The sequence below is a fragment of the Panonychus citri genome, unplaced genomic scaffold (genome assembly GCF_014898815.1).
Source record: "Panonychus citri isolate SS breed McGregor unplaced genomic scaffold, ASM1489881v1 Contig00141, whole genome shotgun sequence".
NCBI lineage: Eukaryota > Metazoa > Arthropoda > Arachnida > Trombidiformes > Tetranychidae > Panonychus > Panonychus citri.
In genome coordinates, this window is record NW_026515546.1 from 4,044,526 (window position 1) to 4,071,996 (window position 27,471).

At 29.1% G+C, this 27,471-nt stretch overlaps 2 protein-coding genes across 7 annotated transcripts in view; both read left to right on the plus strand.

Moving 5' to 3' along the window:
• Positions 1-27,471, plus strand: part of LOC128395825 (dual specificity calcium/calmodulin-dependent 3',5'-cyclic nucleotide phosphodiesterase 1A-like) — a 64,428-nt gene that overhangs the window by 29,192 nt on the left and 7,765 nt on the right. For both annotated transcript variants that reach the window (XM_053356307.1, XM_053356308.1), the window contains exons 3-5: positions 19,392-19,454; positions 21,762-21,957; positions 25,549-25,662. In XM_053356307.1, the coding sequence (XP_053212282.1) occupies positions 19,392-19,454; positions 21,762-21,957; positions 25,549-25,662 (373 nt within the window). The remainder of the gene's footprint in view (positions 1-19,391; positions 19,455-21,761; positions 21,958-25,548; positions 25,663-27,471) is intronic.
• Positions 412-5,725, plus strand: LOC128395826 (uncharacterized). Of its 5 annotated transcripts, none has more exons than XM_053356313.1 (3): positions 412-1,885; positions 3,104-3,401; positions 3,938-5,725. In XM_053356313.1, the coding sequence occupies exon 3, from the start codon at positions 3,961-3,963 to the stop codon at positions 5,221-5,223; it is 1,263 nt and encodes a 420-aa protein (XP_053212288.1). In that variant the 5' UTR covers positions 412-1,885; positions 3,104-3,401; positions 3,938-3,960; the 3' UTR covers positions 5,224-5,725. The 5 variants fall into 5 exon arrangements, with proteins under 5 accessions (XP_053212288.1, XP_053212289.1, XP_053212285.1 ...); XM_053356314.1 differs by having other exon boundaries at positions 3,104-3,306; XM_053356312.1 differs by having other exon boundaries at positions 415-1,885; positions 3,873-5,725.

Consider the following 27,471-nt stretch of genomic DNA (forward strand, 5'->3'; position numbering starts at 1 on the left):
GAGAATAAGAAGAAGAAAAAAAAATATCGAAAGACTCGAAAAACATAGAGAAAGACAATTCTTTGAATCTCTGATCCCGCGCTTCTCTTAGCATCCTCATCCCTCATCTTCATGGTGATGATGATGATGATGCTACCAAACCATCAATAGAGATTGCGTACATAAAGAAAAACAAAATCATCCTCGATTCTGATGATAATAATGATGGTAACTATGAGTTATCATCTCTACTCACTTTTATCTTCCTCATCCTTTATCATCATCAGCACAATAACAACAACAAAATTATCATCATCATCGTCATCAAGGATACCAACTCAGCTTTCTTGCGTGTTGGCTCATTTCTTGCTCGCATCTCTTTCACCCTTTCCCTTTCTTTCTCTTACATCTTCATCTTCTTCCTCATCATCATCATCATCTCTCTCTCTCTCTCTCTTAACCCAAAAATCTCACTGACGTAGACTACGAACATTCAATCTTCCATGACCTTGCCAATAAGCTGTAAGCATGGAAAACAGAAATGAACGTTTTCTCATTTCAAGTTACATGACTTTTCAGTGTATATCCCCTGTAATCATTTCCAATGTTTACCAACATATCGTTTTCAAGATATCATCATCATCATCATCATCACCATCTTCATCATTATTATACATCTCTTTTTCATCATAACAGTAACATCATCATCAGTTATTATCACTTTAATCATTCCTACTAGACAACAGCAAAATTATCTTTCAATCTTTCATATCCAAGTGATTTCATCTCTCTCTCTCTCTTTTCCTAAATCGATTGATCATCTCTCTCAGATAGAGACTCTCTCATTACAAAAGTATATCTCATCCTTATGTACTGAAGATAATGACCACCACTGACCAATAAGCAATGAGATGACCATCACCATTTGATTAAGATTGAAACAGAAAAACAAACTTAGTTCAACAAATTGTATTGATTGCAAAGTTTGTAGTTGATTTTTTTTACATTCTGTTGATTATCAACAATTTGATTACCACAAACAATTAACTTGTATTGTTACATTTTAGTTGCAATTGGAAAGATAAACTTAATGAAATTAAATTTTCATTTGCTATTTGATCATTGATTGTTTTTTATAACAAATCGACACGAGTTAATTGTGATTCAGTTTCCATGGTGATTAACTAATGTAATATGTTGATAATATTTAATTATGATGAAAATTAACTTTGATTGTTTATAAAGGTGATATTGAGATAAGTTAAATATGTCAAGTGTTTCAAGTCACTTAATCAATTGGCACAATCAGTGTTAATTGTTGTTTATTTATAAGTGATAACCATCAGAAAATTTAATCAACAACATTGACGAAAAGAAAGAGAAACAAAAAATCAGCAAATTGTCTTGAATTAAATTCTGATTAAAACAACAAAATCTTAATCCATCAATAAGATTATCTCCTTTCCGTTTCCTTTTTCCCTCCAATTGATTAAACCTTTCCACCTCCAACCTCACCTTTACAATAATAATTCACATATATAAGATGATGAACATGATGAAAAGGGAGTTTGTTACTGTCAACAAGGAGATTCCATACTTTTAATCATCATCATCATCACTTTAATTCATCATCCATTCAACAACATCAATTATTTGGAGATTATTACTAAACTTCCGGTTCAACTACTTCCTGATTGAAGAAAAAAAAATCTTCTTAATTTTGTTAAACTTTGTGTTCTTTTTGTGTTGTTATTGTCATTGAGTTTTCCAATGATAAGTGATCATCACCATCATCATCCGATGATAAGTTGCAATATTGTGAAATCATAAACGATTAATTTATATATTAAAAGTTCTGATTCTTCATTGAAAATTGAATTTCGAACAGCCTTGAAAAAAGAAAAAGGTAAGTTCCATTTCCTTATAAATGAATATTCTTTAACTTTTAATCTCTTCATCCTGTTTATCTGTTAAATCTCAGAATTTATCTCTATTCTTGTTGATATTTATTTACTATCATGAAATATATTTATTACGATTCTCAATGGTTGTAGATAATATTAGAAATTGAGTTTCAATTGTATTAATCATTTTGTCATGAACAAAGGAAAAAGTGTTCAGAATCAGATTGTTAATGAAAAAACAACATTGAATTTATATCTCATGTATCTGTGAATATAATTATGGAATAATTTAAATAATAATGATGATAATATAATCAACCTTTTAAATATCATCATGATCATCGTCATAAGCTCCTTTGTATTTGTCTCTTACATGATAATATGATGATGATTATGATTATTATTATATAAGAATTGACACAATCTCATGTCAGAATTCATGATGATGATGGAAATTTACTCAAGGAGAAGAAGAAGAAGAAAAAATCAAAGTAACAAAGTAGAAACTCTGATTAGATTTAAAAAGTCATCCATTAGTTAACCTCGATAGACTAATTGTCAGAAAAGGTAATTAAGACTAATTGTCATTCTGTTAACAATTAAATTAGTAGTAAGAAAATGAGAAAATTAAATATTGCAAATTGAAAAAATCTTCAAATATCAAACGATGATAATTAAATTAAATTGTAAATTATCATGATCATCAAACATGACTGAAACTTTTTCAATTGTAGCTGATTAGTTAACTGTGATTAACATGCAAAATTTAAATTGAAAATTTTCATTATCATTGAGATTTTTTCCTCTTTTCCTGATTCATTTTCAACAATCAAATTACGATGATAATGATTGAATATAATATTAATTATTCATTTACGATTGACACAATCAACATTGTTCATCACTTTACCTTTTACATGTATCATTTATTGATAAACAATCAAAACTAATTTCTTGTCTCAAGGCTCATGACAATTAACTAAATGACACAATGATAAACAATACAATTGTTTCAGATTAATATTTGATTGATAGCAAATAATTAAGATGACAATCAATCAATTTCCATGTTGTATTTATTATCAAAGAAATGGGAAAAGTTCTGAGATTATTAATTATTCATTTTCATGAGGAAGAGATGAAAACTCTGAATGAAATGAGAGTAAACATGAATAACCTAATTGTTTCTTTCTCTCTCTCTCTCTTTCTTAATCTCATAGATTTGGAATAATCAATCGGTTGGAATAAACAATTAATTTGCTTTATTGTTACTCGGGCAAATTATTTCCACTAATTAACTTGCATCAAAATTAACTGCTTGAAATTTGATTAACTTTCAACTTGCATGAATCAACATATCAGTTCACCAAAGATAATGAATATAAATTGAATAAAATCAAAGAGCAAGAAAGGAAACAGAAAAGTAAATATTACAATTGTATTAATAGTAAAAGGAAAAAGTTAATATAATATAATAACAATAATAATAATTATCTTGTTATGATTAAGATGATAAAGGTAACAATCAGGGAGTGAGAATTGAGAAGTGGGTGGAAGATAAAAGGAAGAGAAAAAAAAAGTTCTAACAAGAAGAAAATTAACATTCGATAAGATATCATTTTCTTTTTATCGAGTAACATAAACTCAACCAGCGAAGTAAGAAGATAAAGAAAGAGAGAGAGACACAGAGAGAGAGAGAGAGAGAGTGAGAGAGTGAGAGAGTAAGAAAGGAAGAAAGAAAGAGGAAGATTAAAGATGATGGATTAGATAATAATGATAATGATATTTGAATCGAATGAATTGCTTTTGGTGTTTAAGGTTGTTCTTTCATCCTCCTTTGGTCAGTTATTGACCACAGTGAGCTCCAATGTCCAGGGCTATGGATGATAAGGAAGACAAAGATAATAATAATAATAAAGAGCAAAATTTGAGAGAATCATCATTATCATCCTTATCATCATCTTCTCTTTCCATTCTTCTTGAACCTAGTTTATCTTCCACCTCTACACCAACAACTACTTCAACTTGTACACCTTTTGGTTTTAATCGTTCAGTTGATTCATATTCATTGAACATCATGGGTCGTAAAAATTTCAAACCAGAATCTGTATCATGTTTAACTGAATCTCAACCAGTTCCATTGGCAACTGTTAATCCATCTGATGATCAAACCAATAATGAAAGAATGATTAAAATGAAACAATTTCAATCATCGTCATCATCATCATCATCATCACCAAGAACACCAACAGTTAAATCAACATGTACACCATATCATCCTCATCATTATCATCATCATCGTCTTCATCGTGACCATCAACAACAAATGACACCTTCAAATAGACCATCAAGTCATAATAAACATGATGATGATAAAGATAATATCCCAAAGGAAGAGGTAAAAATTTTAGATACATCGACTAACCGATCATCAACATCAACACCACCACAATCAACAACATTGAAACAATCATGTTACTCTACTGATTCAATTGAAGATGATTCAATTTCCATGAGAAAATCAGATAATACTAATCCACTTGGTTTACCTGATTGGAATCAGAATGATCAAAGATCATCATCATCATCATCATCAAATATTAACACAAGTTTAATTAAAAAAGTTTCTAATCCTGTTGGTGGATCAGTAAAATTATCATCTCATTTACCTGGTTCATCATCAAAGGTATCTGATGAATCATCTCGTCATCATGATGCAAATACTAATAGTAGATATTATTATCGACAATATCATCATACGCATCTTCATTCACCTCGAAAAAGTAAAAAGATTCCATGTTCCTCTTCTCGTTGGCTCCATCGATCCTCAAGTGACCCAGGAATGGCTTCATCAGCCACTTATTCAACTCACACTTCAGCTTTACTTTTAACTACTGGGGCTTATTCTGGATCACCAAGTTTACTGACATCATCACTATCACCATCACCAACCCAATTATCATCATCGTCGACAAAAACAACAACAACATTGCGTAATAAAAGTTACTCACCATTTTCTATTTCACCAACTATTACACCAGTCACAACAAAAGTTATAACAAATAAAACAACAACTCCCTCTTCATCTCCTTCACCAACTCCTTCTTGTTACATTGTGCCTTCCTCATCCTCCAATGCCTCATCAACTAAACCAACAACAACACCACCACCACGACCACAATTTGCTCGTTCTCGTCAATTAACCGGTTCACCTGGTCCATCACCATCTCCACCACGAACACCACCACCACCACCACCACCACAACAACAACAACCACAACTTGTGGTTTTAATAAACGAAAAGAATCACCATCATCATCATCATCATCTTTCCATGTGAATCCTTCACCTTCCCCTCCTTTACCTGCATCAGTTAAATTATCATCCACTTGCCAGTCTAACCTTGCATCATCACCAACTACTTCCGGATCATCTTCAGCGTCAAACTTTTTTTCATCCCAAATGTCCAACACGAAAAGATGTGTCCTAAGACTTGATGGATACTCTTATCTTATTGGTAAGTGACCCAAAGTATCATCGTCATCATCAAACCATAAAGCAAGACAAAAAAGCTATGAAAGAGAGAGAGAGAGAGTGAGTGAGATTATCAGAAATTGAACCCGGAAGTGTCACCTAAACACAGAACTGAAAACTAACTTGATTATCATCATGTAACGTGAGATATTATTTGTGTACACCTTGTATCCATTATGCTTGATGAACCATAAAAATTTCACATTTCACTCTGATACCGTTACCATGATGATGGTAATCATGATAGCCAATACTCAGAGAAATAGATGAAATAAAATCTGAGACAACAGAAAAAGTTTCAACATTTACATGGGAATAGTTTTCCAAATGATTTTATCATGAAAAAAAAAGTCCATTGATCTTTATCAATAACATTACATATATTTTATATACTAAATGATATTCAAAGATAATGTAACTTTAATGATGATTATCATTAGTTGATTGTTACCAAATTGAATTAGTTTTTCAAAACCATTAGATACTTTTGATGATGGTTATTATTAATATTTTAAATTGATATAATTTTTTATCATGTAACAAATTTCAATGGATCATCATGAAGATGAGATTACCTTTATTTATTTGAGTTTTTATGAAACGTTTTTTATTTCATGTTAAATTCAATGAGTGAAGATGAAAATTAAATTATCACATGTATTTCATGATATTTATTCTGATGATGATAATAAGAGTAAAATTATATATTAATTGAATTGAAATGAAATCTAATGTGATTGTTATTTATTAACCACCGGTGGATAAATACAATTAATCTGAGACTGAATGTTCAGTTGATAATAAGAAATGTTGAAAGCCATATTCAGGGTAACCAAAAAGTTCAAGTCAATTGGTTTGTTCTGTGTGTGTATTTGAATACATATTGATTGAAATGTGAATATCCAGTAAACTAAACACAGAGAGATGATGATGAGGTGGGTGGATGATGAAAAAGAGTGAGTAGGAAGAGGAACTAAAATCAGATATAACCTTAAATCGATACTTGAATCGATTTTTCGTCTCTCTCTCTCTCTCCATTTCTTTTCCTTTGCTCTCTTTTTTGGCAACTATGCTCATTGAACTTATCATGAAAATATACATAATAATGTTTATCTATTACATATTCCATTGAACTTAATCATTTACTACTCTCATCTGAAGCCCCAGCACAATCTTTACCTCCACCCACCCTCACTCTAGTTAGAATCTCTCTCACTTACCCCACCCCGCTCTCATTTCTCGATACTGAGTATGTATATATATCTCTCTTTCTCTCTACTTTTCACTCTCCCGCTCCCTTTAACTATTTATCCCACTTTCCACTCTGGGCTAAGTGAAAACTAGGTCTCGATAACAAAATGATTAAATAATAGCTCCTGGGAATTTAATGTTTCTCCCTCCCTGTAAGGATATTCATCATGATTATATGACGATTATCATATAACAAATTAAAAAGAAACATCGTCATCGATATTTAATTGAATCGATAACCATTGATAAAATAATTCCCAATCCTCATGATTGACATTATCTCTTTTATCACTCATCAACTGGCCAATATTAAAGTTATGATAATAACAAAATTTTCTGAGCATCAGAATTATTGACATTTAAAAGTTTTCTCATTCCAATTTGATTCCATTCAATATCTTCTTCTCAAATAGTTGAAAATTATTAATACTACATAATCCTTTCTGAGTCTCTCTCTCTTCATGAATTAATGATAATAACTTTATTTGCGTGAGTATGATGAGTGTTCATGATCTGATTCGTGATGAAAAAAAAATAAGTCCCATCAACTTATATGTGTAGTTATTGAATTGGATGAGATTGAATTAGAAAAGTGTTCAAATTTTTAGTTTTCACTGATGAATGAACTTTACTTGTAATGAAATTTAAATCTAATTACATTCAATCAACTGTAAATTATTATCATGATAATCACTGAATCAAAAATGAATCAAATGAATGATGAAATTGACCTATTGATGCTAACTCTTTGAGAGGATATATGATTATAAGAAAAGATGATGAATGGATTTGGAAATTTTTTTTCTCTCTCATTTCTATGGTGTGAAAACAAAGAGGGAGAGAAAAAAAGTTCCAAGAATCCATTAGAATACAGGAAAAAGACTATAACCATTATGAATATATGATTATCATCTCTGTCCACAGGCAATAAATTTATTACCTGCCAAGAGCAGAGAAGAAGAAGAAGAAAAAAAAAGAGTTTCGAACTCTCAGAACTTTATCTGATTGTTAGAACTTTTTCTTTCCTTTTTTTTCCTCTCCTCCTTAACCCACTTTTCTTGATCTATCCGAAATAATCATCATTAAGGTTGATGAGTAGTATCATCATCCTCAATGAACTTTTGTCTGAATTAATCATCACCATTATGAAGATGATAAGAAACACAAACACAGAACCACAAGATTGATAATCAATGGTTTAGTTTGACCAAGAATAATAGGAAACCGGAACTTGAGAAGGAACGAAAAAAATTCATCTTGAACATTATAATTTTCAAAGTTCTTTGTGCTTCACTTTACATTTTGTTATTCTTTTTTTCTTACAGTCTGAATCTCTCGGTGAAATTATATTCATGATAAATATAATTTCTTTATTTTTAGTTCTCTCTATGATATTAAGATGATGAGAAGATCATTATTAAAGTAATCATCATCATCTTTCTCGATCCACGCCCATCATTGAATTGAATTTTCATCCGTATCACACATATTTGATATTCTGTGGATCACTTTAGGTCTCTCTCTCTCTCTCTCTTAATGATAATCATTCCAAATTCAATCTTCATGATAGAAATATTCATATATCGAACAGATAGATAAACACAAACATGGAAAATTATGGCCACTCCTTTAGTTTGCGTTAGAACTTTTCTTGATATTCGAGCTGCAACCAGTTCGATAGTACCTGTTTATCATTTAGGTTTTTTGTTTTCTTTTCTTCCATTTACTTTTTTTTCTTAGCTCATTTTACTTTCATTCATCTGTGAATGCTCATGATGATGATGATGATGATGATAATTTACTTCATTGTTATTAACATTATCAGTAAGAATCACCATGTTATCTACCCTGTTGAATAATTTATTTTCTTCATGATATATTCAGGTTTCACTCTGAATTGTAAATAAGATGATGAGAAATATTTGTCACATTATCTTACTTTCTATCTTATCTTTATTCTCTGTAAAGATAATAAGGTTAAATCTTTAAGAGTGAAATCGATGTGAGTGTATCATGTATATGGAAATGAGAGAGAGAAATAGGAGAAAAAAATCTCTAAATTTGGAACTTTGTGAAATTTATTGATGAACTTTTCTTTTTCTCTCCATCTATCCGAAAGCTAATCTACTCATTACCTGGAAAATTGATCGAATCGATTGAGTAACATTACTCATATAATTCATGAACTCAAGTAACAATATCGCCTCAGGGGTCAGTTGCTTGTTTCTCTCTCATGAAAAGGTTATCATAATGATAATGATGAAAATGATAACAACCATGTAATCGAATCAATGAGAATGTAATGATTCTTATTAAATTCTGATTCAATATTGTCCATGTTCATGAAGACATGAATCTGTCTCAATGAATTTCATGTGTGATCATCAGAATGAGATGAGATCATGAATATCTTATGTTTCCTTTTCTGGACAACAACTTCTTTTTCCTTCTTCTTTAGCACTGATAATATACACGAATTCTCATCGACTCCCAGACAGATAGAACTCTCTCTCTCTCTCTCTCTCTCTATCAAAAGCTATTCTTCTCTATTGTATTTTTTTACCTTACTCTGGATTCTCTTTTTATCATCATGTGGTGATCGAAACAAGATCATAGCAAAGTCAAGAAACCTTTGGAAATACAAAGTTCCCTGTTCGACTTAATCCATAATCTAATACAAAAGTCACTGTACTTTCATTCAATTTACGTTGACATCATTTCTCATCAACCTAATCATCTTCATCCCTCTTTATTTTCATCATTATCTCTCCATCATCTCTGTTCCTCCTCAGAACTTTTTCCATTTTCGCTTATTCATTGAGAATGATTTTTCTCCTCCACCATAGTTGCACTTTGATAATCGAATATCATTTTTGATATTCTATCACTCCCTCTCTGTCTCTCTCTTTTTCAGACACAGAACTTTTCCTTTTTCTTCAAACTCTTCTGATCGTCATGTAATATGGACCTTTCATCACATTTTCTCTCTCGAATAAAGATAGAAATAAATCAACTGGTAGATAAACATTTCGTTTCCCCTTCAAATCACATATTCCGTTAGATTTTCATTCCAATTCTCTATTCAAGTCTGAGCTCTGACTCTTAGACTTATGCATGAATTGAAAGTTTGAACTCTTCTTGGTGCACAAAACATGATAAATCTTGAATCTCCATGACCTGTAATCTTGTGAACATTTCATTCCGATCTAATTTTGATAGAACTGTATTGTTTATCCAATAATAGTCCAACTCATTCCCATGAAAGTTTGAAGAAAGGAAATTTTCAAGTATATAAATCAACGATTCTGAATAATCATGATTACATTTTGGTTTGCAGTTACTTAACATTCACAACTCAACATGAGTCATAACCATGGTGGTTGTTATTCAATGAGATTTTATTGGTAAATTTCATTACCATGAGAGTAGATAAAACAATCATGAATCAGAAAATTATGAAAAGCTCAGAAAGCAAAGAGATGAATCGAGGAAAATTATCTGAATTGAGAAAATTGGAAAATTGAATTTTCAATGTTCCAATGGTCATGTAACAAGAAAAGATGATGAATCCATGAGGATAAAAAATAAGATCAGAATTGAATCATTATCTTCTTAAAGAGGAAGAAGAAAAAAAAAGTAAAAGGAAAAGTTGTTCTTCTTCACTTTGAATCGATATTTAATATCAAAATTTTATCAGAATTTTAATGATGTCATCTTGATTCTCATCATGAAGATAAACTAGTCATTGTTTTTCAATATCCAAAGGAGAGAATGAGGAAAAAAAATATTTACTATGAAAAATTTCACCATGAACAAATTTACGATTGAATTACTTGAAGAAAACTCAATCAGAACTTTTCTCAGTTTTCCCTCATCATCATGTTTATCAGATTTATTCCTGAGCCCTGAATCTTATTTATACAAACCAAATATTAATAATAACTTGAATTTACTTCACTTTTGATTATATTTTTTTTCTTCCATAGGATTCAGATTCTATTCCCACTTCATGACGATTTTTCTCAAACTTTCTCATGTATTCTGATGATTAGATATAATTTTTTCTTCTCTCTCTTTTCATCCTGACTCTTTGTCATCATGGTTATCATCAGATTCAATTCACCTTCCATTGATTTACATCATGTTGTCAGAACCTTTTTACATCATGGAAAAAATCATGAAAAGCTTTTTATCAACTACTTTTCACCCTTTTCTGAATTTCGAATTTGAAACAAAAAAAGTAATATATAACACATCAAGTTCTATGAAATTGGTGATTATTCAGTATTTGAATCATAATCACCATCTTTATCTTCATCTTCATCATCATCATCATTTCTCTTCATGTTCATTTTCAATTGAAATTGAATTTTGGTGACTTTTGGGTTAGAACTTTTTTTTTCTTTCTTCTTATTTGGAAAACTCAGAAAAAAATGATGAATTGAGAAACTCACAGTTTCGATCATCATTATCTTTCAGCTCATCTATTTCTCTATCATTCTAATATTATTTATCTTCTTTCATGATGGGAAAGGAACAAGACATTTACCCTGAGGTGAAATTTCACTTATTTTTTTCTCATCAAAATCTTTCTCATATAATAACTTGAAGCAAATTGAATGGAAACAAATGAAATACTAGAGAGTGAGAGAGAAAGAAAAAGTTCTTGTCTCGAATCGACTATTCATCCATTTCAGTTCAGAATCTTTCAGAACTTTTCCACCAATTAGCACACATATAAACACCTCCAATACCCCAAGAGTGGTAATAATTATCACCTCGAATATTTTACTCTCAAGTAATTTCTGTATATTGATCAACCTAAATATCAACAACTTTAAGAGCAACAAACAAGTTGACTAATCAACCAGAGTAATTGTAATCAAAGTTAATTAAGAAAATGAAAAAATCTTATATGTATAATAAATACTCAAGTGCCTATTGTTTAAATATAATCATCTTGATCATCATTATCATGGTGCTAATATGATTTCATCGATCATGATGATTTAATTATATTCAAATTGTTGATTAGTAGGGTGATTAAAAGCAAGAGCATTAATAATAATGCTAATCCAATTTCTCATTTAGTTAACAATTTAGTGTGATGATAATACAATAGTGAAGACTTATAATATTATTTGATTGCGAGAAAAAAATATCAACTGAAGATTCATTGAAAAATATTATTCATGAAGATGAGAAAAAAAAAGAATGGGGGAAAAAGTTCTGAGATTGTTTCGATTTTCATTATGATCATTTAATTAGATTTTTAATAGTTAATTGATTTTCTATTTATATTCATCATGAACCGTTGCCTTTTCCGTTCTGAATAATAATCATTTACTTTTTTATTCATCATGTTGATTTGTTGATTTTATCTCTTATATAATCATGAATCTCTCTGAACTTTTTCACTCTTGTCAATTTCTCTCTTTTTATTCTGTACTAGTTTTCATTGAGAGAAAAAGATATTTACTGAATAAAATGTTTCATTTATGAGAAAAACTCAGAGAATCGGATCAACGAATGAGATAATCTGTAAATTCTTGACACAATTTGTTAATATTATTAAAACAAGATCCACAAAGAGACATATAATTTAATAAGAATCCATGATGAATATAACATATATTTTATCATGAATAGACTCAGATTACTTTAGGGTGGGGAATATAATATGAAGGTGTAATAATATGGTGACTGAACGAACAGGAAGTTAAAGCTTATCCACCATGAGACTGAATTTCATCTTGAATTTAATGATAAACTAACAAGGTTAAAGTTGATGTTATTGTTGTTGTTGCTTAGATTTTGAGTATTATCAATAGTAGATATATAAAATGTGATATAGTTGCAGGAAAAAAATACTGACAGTGTTGACCATTAGGTTAACAATTGATGGACATTGATTGTGGTCAAAAATTTTGTAATCATTAAGACTGTTGGTCAAGTAACATTTTCAAACTATTGATCGAAAAGCATTTGAAATGATTTGTAGTTAATGATTGTTGCCCATTAGTAATTTGATCGGGATACTTGAATTCTGGTAGCAAATTGAATATCACAATCAATGAATCAGCTATCATATGATTGACCATTACTGGGAATGAAAATTGTGGACATTAGGTAGACTTAATTGAGAAGAAAAATTTGATTTTCCATTTACTTACCTTTTTGTATTCATCGTTTTCATGATTTATGGATTCGAATTGGAAGTTAATTGAATTGTGATATTACCTCATGATAATCGATAAACTATTGTTATCGTTGAAAGGTATCAACTGTTGACCTATGGTCAACAAATGATCAATCTTGGATGATTACCAATAATTAAACGTTGAAATTGATTAGTTGAAAAGAGGGAAATAATTTAATCCAAATGATTAATCATTACGAACCATTGACAATAACTTTGCAATCCAATTTTGTTTGAGGTGAAAATTTCCTAATCATTTCAAGACCAGGAATCTTATCAACTTGATGATAATTATCATCATCATGTTGGTTCGTGAGCTTTGATACTTTTACCATTCAATAGACCAGAAAGAGAGAGAGAGAGAGAGGCTATCGTTTCATTCACAGAATTGTGAACAGAATGTTTTTCAGAATTGATTGTAAATATACTTGAACTTTTCCCTTTCCCTTCATTCAATGAGATTAATATTACACTTGGTGATTCTTTTACAGTTGAATGATATTATCATGAGTCTCAGAACTTTGTTGTCTCTATGTTGTTGTTCAAAACTTGTCTCAATATTTAAAGATAAATCTTTGATTCCTCCATTGAAACTCTGTGTTTATTTATCTTGAACAATGTTCATTTTTGTTATCACCATGAGGATGAGATAATGAATCAGATTGAATAATCGCTTGGAAAATGGGAATGAAATTTACATGGAGAGTGGAAAAAGTTCAATTTGAATTATTCAAACATGAAAGAGGAAAAGAATAAAAAAAAAATGAATTCCAATTGAATAGAGATTCACAAAATTCATCTACTCAAATTTTCGTTCATTTTGTTCATCATTGTTTACACTCAGGGGAGATTCGGAAATAGAAAGAGAGTGAAAAAGAGAGAGAGAGAACTAACTTATTAATCAGAAAAGTTAATCAATTGATTGTTGATTGTATCATTTATCTCATGACAAAAAGAATATCCGAAAAGTTCTGATTTCGAAATGAGGAAAATTGTCTTGTTGGATTAAGACCTTTCTTTTTTCCCTTCGACTAATCAACAACAATTGAACCTTAGAAGCAAATTCAACAGGGGGAAATTCGTGAATCTGAATTGAGTGAAAGACTGAGATGAGAGAGAGATAATGAGAAAGTGACATGAATACAAATGAATGAGAGTTTATATATCATGATAAATACACATGATGATTTGAAACTGAAACTGTTTTGATATCAAACTGTGAAGGTAAATCAGATAATAAAATTGTCAGTATTACAAAAACATGATGAACGTCATCATCATCATCATGGAAATTGTTTTCAATAAGGTAGAGAGAAAAAAATTCAACTCAATCATCCGAGGAAGTTCATGAAAATCTTCATGAAATCAGAATCAAAATGATTGAACAAAAAAAGCAAAGTTCTGATTAAAAGGGAAGGAAATTCAATGTTAAGCTCGAATTTTTTTTTGTTCGCTCAATTTTATCTCTTTTTTTATCTTCTCTCATTTTCTGTCTTCTTTTTCATCCTCTTTTTGCTCTATCAAAGTGATCAAACCATGATCCATGATAATATGTATTGTTTTCTTTCAAGAATCAGAATAATTTCCCCTCTTTTCATGATTAGTTAATCTTGTGTGTTTATTTGTTCAATTTATAAAATGAACTTTTCCAAACCTTTTTAATTTTACCCTTCGTACTGATACATGATGAAAATGTAAATATATTCCCACTGAACTTGATTCAGAACTTTTTTCACGATTATACTTTTTTTTACTATTTCACTGAATACTCTGAATTCACTATAAAACCAGAATCAATACCATGAGTGAATCTTCATGGTGATTTCATGTGTATTTTTTATACAACAATTGAGTTTATCCATTCAGGTAGTTAATTGAATCTTTTGACAAGTTTATTAAAATTTGCTGATGAGTTTTCAGCTCAACGATTAGGATAACATTGATTCCCGATGCTTAATTAATTGATTTACAATTAAAACAACTCAAATTGGGAATTTACTTTGAAATGTCAACAAATTTTAATGTCAAATCAGAATCGATAGCAAAATTGTAATAATTCACTACCAGAATTGAATATAACCATGAGTAAAGTACTTCTTGATTCAATTGACAGGGTGAAAGATGAATGTAAATCCATGAATGATATAACTCAAAGGATACAAAATATTGATACAATTTTGTCACATTCAGATTAAGATAAATTGACAAAAGGATTTTTACTTTCAAAGGAAAATTTTGTCAACATTTCATGATTAGTTTACATTTAGAAATGGTTGTTAATTAGTTAATCAATTTGGAATACTTTTTTGCCCTTTATATTGATTAATATCAATTAGTTTTACTCTTTCAACTAAGGATGTTAATCTTTAACATGATACAGGTAAAAATTGTCAACAAGATGCTCATGATGATGATTTGATTATTTTCGGTTGGATAGGTAAAGATAATGAGGATAGATTACAATTAAAATTGATTCTATGGATGCATATTAATTCAGTTGAATAAGATTACAAGGAATAGAAAAGAAGAGAAAAAAAAATTAGTTCTAAATATATTGGAACCAGAAAAAAATGGATCATGTTGAAAGTCAATGAATCAAATTAATGATAATCTGATTACAGAATGGAAATGAAAGTGTCATCATGATGAAAATTGAGTGATGAAGGAGAAGAAAAAAAAAATGAAAGAGTCAAATTTTCAGCTTCAAGAGTGATGAATATCCTTTCAAGATGAAGATGAAGATGATGATGATGAAGATGTTGATGATAAGAAAGATACCAGAATCAGAACCAGAGTAATAAGTAAGTAGATGAAACTGATGATGACGATGAAGATGGAAATTGTTATAACGGTAAATAGTTTTACTGTCTATGAGACCAGAAAGATAATCACTTAATCATTGATTTACCTAAATTCTAACTGTATGTGTAATATTATTGTCAATTTTTGGTCAATCAATTGTTACACTTGCGTAATAATATTTGTCCTCGTTTATCTTCATCATTAATATTATTATCTCATTGGACTTTAATTAACTTTATCATAGTTTTTGTCTTTATCCTCGTGACCTTTATCTCTATTATTTTATCATCTTCATCTCTTTTTATCTCACTTATCATACAATATATATACTCTTTATTACTCTTATCCTTTTCCCCATCATCTTCATCTTCTTCCTGTCAAAGCTTATCCATCCTTCCCACTTTCAATTTTCCTTCATCGTAATAGTTGATCAACTTTGCGATTCTTAACTTTGTGTTCAGATTCAACTCTTTCCTTACAGTTCTCTTGATGATATAATATGAACCTCTTGATGTCTTTTATTGTTTTCCACTGTTGTTTTCTTATCGATTAACCAGAATTGAACATTAATCCATAGAATAGACTATTAAGTCAATCGTCATTTCGTTAATCAATTGGCTTTCTCAATCTTTTATTCCAATGAAAGGTAGAAAGAGAGAGAAAAATTCATTGGTTATCCTTTTTATCTTCTCATTATCATCATGATCTCCTTTTCTTTTCTCAGGTAAAAGATTCATCTCAGGCAATGATTCACTTTCCATTAAAACATGACAAAAACAATTACCAAAAATGTCCAGTTTTATATTTACTTCACATCTAAAATGAATTAACCTCGAGTTATAAACAAGACTAACCTTTAACCTCACCTTTTGGTAATCTCTAAGTAAAAAATAGATAAACTCAGATGATTATCCATCATGAAGATAATAGTTGTACATGAGCATCGATATCGTTTCATTTGAAACTTTCATGGTAACCAAAATTGATTGGAAATATTTTCCTTTCATAAACATTTCATATGTTGGAATTTTTTTATCCATTTATTATCCATTTACTATTGGTCATTATTGCATAATAACAATAATAGATTGAGATTATATCAGGAGTGAATTGGAATACCTTTATTCATTTAATCTCCATGAAATATCATGATTATGCTTAATGTTGACATTAGCTCTCACTTTCTCTACTATTATATAATGCTAACTAATATTTCCATCGTCATAAAAACCATTATAAATTCATTGATGCGGATGGATTGACATGGATTCTGATGCAATCATATTCAACATTATCCATGATATTATTTTCATAGATAAAACTTGAATAAGTTTAAAACAAATACGATATTCAGATAGTAGATTCTGTGAATCTCCTCATGGATTATTGATGAAAAGGGTCAACACTTTAGGTCATCTTTTTTTTGTGTTTGTCAGTTTGAATAAAAAAAATTCTAATCATGAATATCCTTCATGATATTCAGAAGATTTCAAGTGACAATGAGTTTAGAAAAAAAAAATGATTGAAATCTAAGTGGTTGTTCATTGTAAGAATTCAGTGTTGAGATTTTACTCTGAACTTTTTTCCTGATTCTTTTTTTTTCTCGAAAGGATTTATTTTCTCCCTGAATATTTTGTCTCTTTATTCAGGTATCCATCATGAACTAATAGACTTCATGATGATAATTTTGTTGCTTTTCAATATATTAACATGATACCAAGAAGATTGGGTGGAAAAAAATGATTTCTTTGGAAGAGAAGCAAAAAAGTGAAAATGAGTTTGAATTTTTTTCTCTTTTTTTCTTTCTTTCGTTTTCTTGTCTACCGATTCTCATCTTCAAAAGTGGTTTCATTTGTGTGGTTCACTCTGAGGATCATGATGATTATTCAGATGATAACAATAATAATGATCATGGGGGAAACATTAGAATGGAAAATGTTAACTCAACCATTTAATAAGTTCCCAAGGATTAGAAAAAGAGAGCGAGAAAAATAGAAATGAGCAAAGGAAAAAAGTTCATCAAATTAGAAGGTTAAGTTTTCTGAGAAAAGAAAAAAAAATATTCCATAAATTCAAACATCATGATACGAATCAAATTCGCCAAAGTATAGAAAACGTTCTGATACAAAATCAATGGAATTTATTTTCTCACCTTGAGCTTTTTTTATCGCCATCATAAGATAATCGTTCAGTCGTTCTGGTTCATATAATAAACAAAAGTTTCAAGTTTATTTTCATCATGTCATTTGAAAAACGATTATTCGAAATTCATTGGTGATAATACCCATGGAAATATTTGTTCTGAGGGAATTTTCTCACTATGGGCTCACTCTTTCTTTCTTTCTTTCTCTCTATGAATATTCTGATGGAATGGATAACAAGAGAATATGAACATTTCTCCATGAATATAGTAAAGAATATCATCTTTATATCCACAAATTGATATTATTTACTTGATATCGATTCTCTAAGTCGTTGATTAAACAAAAGCAACAAAATTCCCAGTTAATCCATGATTACACACCACAAGTAACATGGAGGGAGAATTTATCATGCTGGATGATATCTTTTCGTAGATAGAAAATGATGGACGAAAAATCTCAAAGAATAATATGAATTTTTCAATTTCGTAAAAAAGAGTAAAAAAAAGAAAAGAAAAGGTAAACCTCCAAATCGACCCTGTAAGTTATACATGAGACTCGTGAGAGGGAGAGGCAGAGAGACAGAGGGAGATGATATAAAACGACAACAAGTGAGCAGAAAAATTTAATAACTTCCATCATAATCATCATAACAATAATACCTTTTGTCAACTGGAAAGACAGAATGAGTTTAAATTACACATTGAAATTCAGCTCAAATTCAATTGGAACTTTATCCTTTTTTTTCACCGAGAAATTCTGATCATCTCTTTTTCTAATAGATAATTGAGAGAGAGAATAAATTTTTAGAATTTCCAACTTTTCTTTTAATATTCTATTATTCATTAAGTAACTTTCAATTCTTTATCAATAATATTTGATAATCTTTCACTTTATCAACTATTAATCTCATTTTCTAGCATTTTAATATTTTCTCTGTACACTGTCGCCATCTTGTGGTTAAATTATGAAAATATTTAATTTCCTGGTTAATTTTTTAATCACCAATCAGATTGACAATTAACCTTTTCCGTATCAACGTTTTAAATTGTTATCATTATTGGCTCATGATTAGATTAAAGAAAAAGTTAATCACAATTGATTGATTATTGATCAGAGATGTAAAATCATCTGATTGCTGATGATTCAATTGAAAAATCAACAATTGACTGGCACAAACTGTACATTAATTGTCAAGCTTTAAATTGTTATGATTGTTACATTGAATTTCAACCACACCCTGAGTCTTTATCGTCTAGGAACTTGACAATTAGGTGTCTTAATTGTCAATCAACTTGACCTTGTACCTTATTTACAAGGGGAAAAAATTATTTCGTCATCAAATTATCCTTGGAAATGACAATCAAATTAATCGTTCTAAATGATAACTGACAACAATTTAAAGCTTTTTTCGCAATCAAGAAATATGTGAAAAATAATCACCATCTATGTAATTGGAATTCTGAAAAGTTCATGATATTTATCTCATCTAATGAATTTGAATCAATGAATGAATCTTTGGAACGAAGATTGAATTAACTTAATTGTAACCAAATTGCTTTCTCTTTACGTTAATTTTAGTTGCAAATCCACCAGAAACCAAGGTAACCAAAGATGCTATTGAATCAAATCGACCCACTGAAAGTAAGTAAACAATTAAGTTTAATTCTCAGTCTTAAATTTATATGATATTCAATCAATTGATCCAATAATATGTAATGTTGGTTAATCGTGAAAAAAACACATTAAGTGACACTGATTGTTGAACCATTAAAAGTAAATTGTATCATTAAGTTGATTAAAAAAATTAACGATAACTGTTGTTATTTGTGATTCTGTAATTGAATCGTACTCGTTTTCGAGTCAATGGTCCGTTGAACTTTTCTTTGCAAATAAAAAGAGTCGAAGGTTAAATCAGAATTAGAACTTTTCTTTCAATTACCTAATTCCTGCTTCTCTCTCTCTCTTTCTGATCTTTTCTTCTTCCTTTTTTTGTTCGTAATAATTTTCATCATCATCATGTTCATTTTCATTCATTCAGAATCTTCATTTACTTTGGAATCAATTTCTCAGCCCGATTCGTGACTCGACTTGATAAAAACTATACGATAACTTACAATTGAGACAATTCCGAGTATTCCAATAATTTATCTATTATTATATAACATGATAGTAGGATTGTCATGATGATAATTTATTAAATGTGAGCTGAATCATGGAGAGAGAGAGAGAGAGAGAGAGAGAGAGAGAGAGAGAGAGAGAGAGAGAGATTCTAATCAAAATGTTGAAAATTCTGATTATTTCATGAGACAAAAAAAAGTTCAAGGATTAATTGGATTCACTCACAGGAAATCATTTAAAATGAATCAAAGTTTTAATCAGGAAGTTGCAATAACTCAATAATAATTTGATAAATTGAAATTATCACTAAAATAATTACCATTCATGATGAATGATTAGTAACTTTTTACCTTTGCGTGTAACCAGATAATCATTAACGATTAAGACAATATCATTAATCCATAATATTAAAAGTGATACTTTTTCGTTGTACTGAAAAAAAGTTTCAATTCAGTTCATCAGAATATTGATTGTTAAGGTTTAAAATAGATTCACCTGATTATCATTCAAGATGATGAGAAGATGATCTGAGAAAAAGAAAGAGAAAAGAGAAAGTGAAAAACATTATCTTCCATTATCATCCACAACTTTTTCCTCCCTAATTTCCTCCCTCTCTCTCTCACTCTTCTCATCCTCTGCTAATTTACTAATCAGTGTTTCTATTGTCATCTCATCATCTTATTTTCTTCATCAACCCATAACTCAGTTCCCTTATTATCATCCTTATTTCCAATCTTCCATATTCAGTGGTGACCTCTTTCTTTCTCAAAAATCATCCCTCTCTTTTTTCATGCAAAGATCATCATCATCATCTTCTCAGAAAAAGTTTATCATAAGTAGATGGCAGTGTAATGTATTATCTTCCCATATGATTATCACCAGAATCTTTGTTTTGGAAGAGAAAAACTTTTTTCAAAACTTTTCATCGTTTTGTTTACTTATTGGTGAATTTTGTTTACTCCTTGATGATAATGATTATTGATAAACACTTACAGTTGATTGTTTAACAATAGAATTGACTGTCAATGAGAATTAACTTTCGATTATTCGATTTGATTAACTCACAATAGTTTATCTACACTTTCTTATCTTCCTCATCTCCTCTCTCTCTCTTCTCATCCTCTGCTAATTTACTAATCAGTGTTTCTATTGTCATCTCATCATCTTATTTTCTTCATCAACCCATAACTCAGTTCCCTTATTATCATCCTTATTTCCAATCTTCCATATTCAGTGGTGACCTCTTTCTTTCTCAAAAATCATCCTCTCTTTTTTCATGCAAAGATCATCATCATCATCTTCTCAGAAAAAGTTTATCATAAGTAGATGGCAGTGTAATGTATTATCTTCCCATATGATTATCACCAGAATCTTTGTTTTGGAAGAGAAAAACTTTTTTCAAAACTTTTCATCGTTTTGTTTACTTATTGGTGAATTTTGTTTACTCCTTGATGATAATGATTATTGATAAACACTTACAGTTGATTGTTTAACAATAGAATTGACTGTCAATGAGAATTAACTTTCGATTATTCGATTTGATTAACTCACAATAGTTTATCTACACTTTCTTATCTTCCTCATCTCCCTCTCTCCCTCTCTCTCTCTTTATTATTCTTGTTTTTTTCTCTCATTCAATTACTCTCCTTCCTAACAACCTCATAACCTTATCCTCAACCTTATCCTCATCATCATCTTCATCACCGACACCAACAATTACTCATTACAAGATCAAATTGATTTCGATGACATTACAATTAGTGTTTCTCCATCATAACCAGTAAATTGTTTAATTATCTCTCTCCCTCTCTTTAAATTCATCATTTTCAGCTATTGTTGCTCGTCGTGGTGTTCAGAAAACAACAGTTCCATCGGCTATTTCACCATGGAATGCTAAGGATAAGGATATTTCGTCATCTATTGAAGATAAAATCGTAACCGATACTTCATCAATTCTGAAGGAATCAACGATGGAGACACTTCCACCGGTGGACACTGTTGAAGCTTGTGATAAAGCCGCTTCCAGGTAAGTGGATTAGTTGATTAATCTCATCATCTCTTGTAGTTTTTTTATCAAATGAAATCAATATCAATCCATTTTTGAAATTGATTGGATTCAACTTGATGGTTGTTTCAAATTGTTTCAATTCTGATGAATGGACTAAATATGAAAATCTACCAGTAATATCCTTGATTTGATGGAAATACAAAAGTTGTGGTCAAAATGAAAACAATCAACTATGAGATTGTCTATTTAACTGTTACTAATTTGATTGTTTCACTTTTAATTATCACTGGTCAATGAAACAATATCCAATCATATTAACGGATGAATCAATCAAATCAATAGTTTCCTTGTTTCAAAATCAATCAATTTAATGTGTAAAATTATCAAGGTTAAAATTGTTATTTTTTCTTCATCAAAACAGCCAATGATTAGCTAATTGTCATTGCAATTATTAGAACAAGTATCTATTTGATTGGTGAATTAGCAACAGTAATTAGTGAACAATTAAAAGTGAATGCAATTAACCTAGAAAGAGAATCAGAAAGAGATAACAATTAAATGTATTAATAATATTTACCAATATTTGATCACAATCAACAAGCAGAAAATAAAGTTAACAGCAATTAACGAGCCAAAAAAAATCACAATGAAAACAATGAGAATTCAGATTCATCCCAATGAATTTAGATTATCATGAATTTCATCATTTTCTCAGGTGAATCTTCAGAGAATGAATTTTAAATTGAATAAGATGATTTCTAGTTATGACCTTATAATAAGAAAATAATTGTCATTAGATTTACATGATGTATAATTAACTGATTACAATCAAGATGATTAAGTTGAATAGGATCACGATATATATCGATTGGTAAAGATTGTTATTATCATCATGATAATAATGATAATTATCATGGTGATATTAAGGTTATGAGATGATAATGTCAAACGTTATTAGCTAAATTGTAGTAAATTGTAAGGTAACAAATTTGCAATTAGAGTCTAATTAATTAACCAAGAAAGTAAAACTTTTTTTCTTGTTCCAATGAAAGTTCATATTATCCCCTGAAAAAGGATATACACTCATTCATGAAGGGATGTTCATGGTTCATGATAATCATGTTATTCATTTGGGGACCAAACAAAAACCTTGAACACTTTTATCTGATGATTTGATTATCTCTTAATTGTTTTAAATGTAATTAAAGCAAGTTAACCATAAATGATTACCAACAATTGACAATACATAAAGAATTGATTATTGAAGGAAATCACCAATGGATTGATGATTAACTTTTATCAGAATTTGATTCTTAAAAATTATCACATCTTTTTCCAATATTTTCTTGTCTCCTCTTTCAATTGAATTATATCAACAATTAACTGATGATAATCATCATCATCAGGAAGGAAGTTAATTGTTATCAGAATATCTTTCCATTGATATTATCTAGTTGATCACCTTTTCCAACTTGACCAATTGAACTTAACTATTCAGGTCAAAAGCGGAAATAGTAATCATGTTTCTCATTTCCGTTTCTGTTAAAATTTGTCAACACTTTTTTCCTCCCTCCTCTCTTAATGATAAGGTTACCTGAGCAATTAAATTTGATTGTTAACAATTAACATTGTGTAAGTGTTATGAACAAGTATATTATCATTACATGGATTTGAAAAGGTTGACAATTGATTAACAACTTGACTGATAGCAAACAATTTAAGATTATGATTGTTTGTAAATTAACCTTGAGGTGTTGATTGTCAACCTTCAAGTTGATTGTGATGATGATGATGATGATCAATGAATTGATTTAATTGTCATGAGACATGAAACCAAATGATTATTAAATCCAATATGATTCAAGCCCATCCAAAGGCCTTAATTTAATAAATATAAAAGTTCAGGTAGAAAACAAGTAATTACTGGTAATTGATTAGCAATTAAATCATTACAATCAAATTACTAAACAATATAATTGGATGATGATTTACAATGGAACAGAAAAAAATTGATCAAACCAATATAACAATTGATAATATTTAATTGTAGGTCTAAATTGTGATTGGAAATGGTTAATAGTATCAATCAAATCAATTGATTATTAAATATTTACTTTTTTTTGTGATGACAATAAATTTTGATGATGATGATGATGATTAAAGTTAATTGTTGCCGTCAACCGTTTAGTTAGAAGTCAATTGTTACAATTGTGTATTTATTTCAATGTATTGCAAACAATTAAAAACAAAATTGATTTGGTTCAACAACAATTTACCAATCATTTGCTAAACGTCATAGACTCAGAAAAAAAATGAAATGTATCGTTTTTGATTAGATTACAAGTTAATCACTTGAACACAAATATATATAACCATTGATTACTATTGATACAATTAAACATGATTGAGTCTCACTCAGAGTCACAATTAGTTATAATTGATTGTAATCAATGAAAATTAAAGTTCCAACAATCAAATGAATAAATTGATAATATAATGAAAGTGAAAAGTTTTTCATTTCTTGAAAATATCTAAAAGTTGAATCATCATCATCACGAATTTGTAAATTGTTTATGTGCTAATTGTTACGATTAATTGGTCACAATTAAAGCAGGGATAAAGTGAACAATAGTTAACTGTGTCTATGTACAAGTTTAATTACTTTTCAAACTATTAATATTAATAGAAAGTGAAACTAATGAGAAAAAAAGTTCTGGGATTATGATGAAAAAAACTGAAACCATAATCATCTTACTCTTATGTGCTCATATTTCATGGTTATTGTTATCATCTGAGTATCAATGTTTCAAATATTAATACCAATAAGGTTTAACCTAAACCTATCATCATCATAATCATCATGATGATGATGATACAAAATAATAATATCCAGGAAAAAAGATACCAAATGAATGTTTCCATTTCATGATATACACTTGAATCATCATCTTTCATCGTATATAAATATAAAGTTTCAAGTCAATCAGTTTTCACCGAATCACAAATAACAAATCCATTGAAATCATCATTCCAAATACAGATCATCATCATCATCATCATCATCATCATCATCTTGATCATCTAAAAGTCAAACTTATAAACTAAATCAAATATGAAACCCAAAGAGATGGTCTCTCTTTGCTCTGAAAGGTCTGACACTTTTACGTAATAATCATGATGATAAAACGATGATGATTATAATATTATCATCATCATCACCATGATGATGTATTATTATTACATTATTATCATTACTTTCATGATAATATCGGATCGATACATAGATATGGATATAAATTTTCAAGGATTCAACGTATTTCCTTGAAAATTTGTTCCTCGAATAAAAAATTGAGTCTATTGATGTTGTTGAATATTTTTATTGATATTATCAAGTTTATCTAATGAACGATAAAACTTCAATCTCATTAATGAACATTAACTCAGTCAGAACTTTCTTCTTATCCTTTGTAACTAAATTTTCATACTTATCATCATGATGATTTCAATTGAATGAATCTTTTATATTGTTGGTTAATCTTACCTAAAATTAATTGTTCTATCGTTTTGTTTTTCCCCTTTATTTTGATCATTACGATAATCATCATTTAGATTAAGGGAATTGGCTCAACATTTGGACCATGGGGAAGTACCGATATCAATACTCAAGAAGACACTTCAATATGCTGCCTGTGTCTTGGATACAGTGACCATGGATGAAACAAGGTAAGAACTTAATCATTGACAATTTAGCAACAATTAAAGTAATCAGTTTTCGTCATTAATTTTACTTTCTTTACGAGATATTTTAATAAACTATTTCCCCCTTATTAGTGATAGTCTTTAATAACATAAAATAGATTCTAGAAAAGTAGAAAGAAAATTTAATTACTACTAATTAAAATCTAATCATCATCATTGGGCTTTAACAATCAGCTGATCTTTTCTACAATTAACCTGTAATCATAATTAAATGTTAATCTAATTTTGTTTCGGTTTTTTTTTCTTTACTCATTCATTCATATTCATATTATTATCTGTTTATTTGTTTTCCAATCATTTTGGTGATAATTTACTACCACAAACATATATTTAAATCTAATTTACTAATTGTAATATTATTTGTCATCATAATTATCATCTTCATCTTCATCATCATCTAATATAGATAATATATAATAATAATTATCGTGTCCAGTTGATAACTAATTGAAACTAATGTATAGTTAATAGTTGAGGTCAATTGTGTTATCTAATTATTTTTCACTGGTCAACCAGAAAACTGGACAATCAGGTAAACTACAATTAACTAATCATTATTAATTGTTGATACGGTTCAGTTGATAATAATGGTAATTTTTGTTTGATAAAAGCGAAAGGGAAGAAAAAAATTTTAAAAACAAAAAATTTCGCGGTAAAAAAAAAGTTTCACTTCAATTTATTATCTAAATTATATTAATAATTTAAACACACACACACACACATACATACATACACATTTGACAGTCCAATTTAGCTTAATTGTTATGCTAATATAATGATGACGATGATTATGTGTCCATTGATAAATGACCATTGGTCAATAGGAAAAGGTTAACAATGATAATGAATGAACAATTATATAATGAATAATAGATAGTGAATTGAATATAAATGCGAAAAAAAAATTTACGAATTTTCTGTTCAACTTTACTGAACTTTTCTTCCTTTCGATAGATAAATTAGATTCTTGATTAGCATATAATTAATTAATGAGGAGCTGAAATTTATTCGTAGAGAAGAAGAAAAAAATAATAAAACTTCAGAACTTTATTCAAAGTCAACATAACCTGAAACTCTGAGAATCAGGTGAACATTATACTCTCAATAAAATTAGACGAATCAATTTATACTTATCATTGAATTTTCCTTATATTGAAGGCTAGATTTCGCTGAAATAATATTCATCATGACTGAACTTTTCTATTCCCTCATGTAATTTATATTTATATGTGTTCTATGTGTTAATGTGAGTGTATATCTGTTACATTGATACATATTAGCATCAATTGATATCCATTCATATAATAATGATAATAATAAAACCATTACCATGTGAATTTATAATATCACCATGAATCTGAAACTGAGAGTGAAAAATATTATTACCATTTTTTTGTTGTTGTTGAAATATTAATATTATCTTTGTAACTTTACTACAAACAATTTATAAGAAATCAACTATTAATGATCAACAATCCAACAATAATAACAACAGCAACAACGATCCAACAATCAATCAAATTAATTTTTAAACATAATGATTCAGTTCTCAGTTTATGAAACTATCATGATGATTCTGGGATTGAATAACGATCAATATTGAATTTGAAGATTCTTTTTTTTTTCCAGAATTCAAAGAAAGTTCAACAGTTATTACGAATTCATTAACAACTTCTATTCTATTGTGTGTTTATATGTGTTCATTTTGTTTATCTTCTCTCTCTTTTTTTCTTTCTCTCTCTTTCTCTCTCACTTTCGATTTATCATCATCAT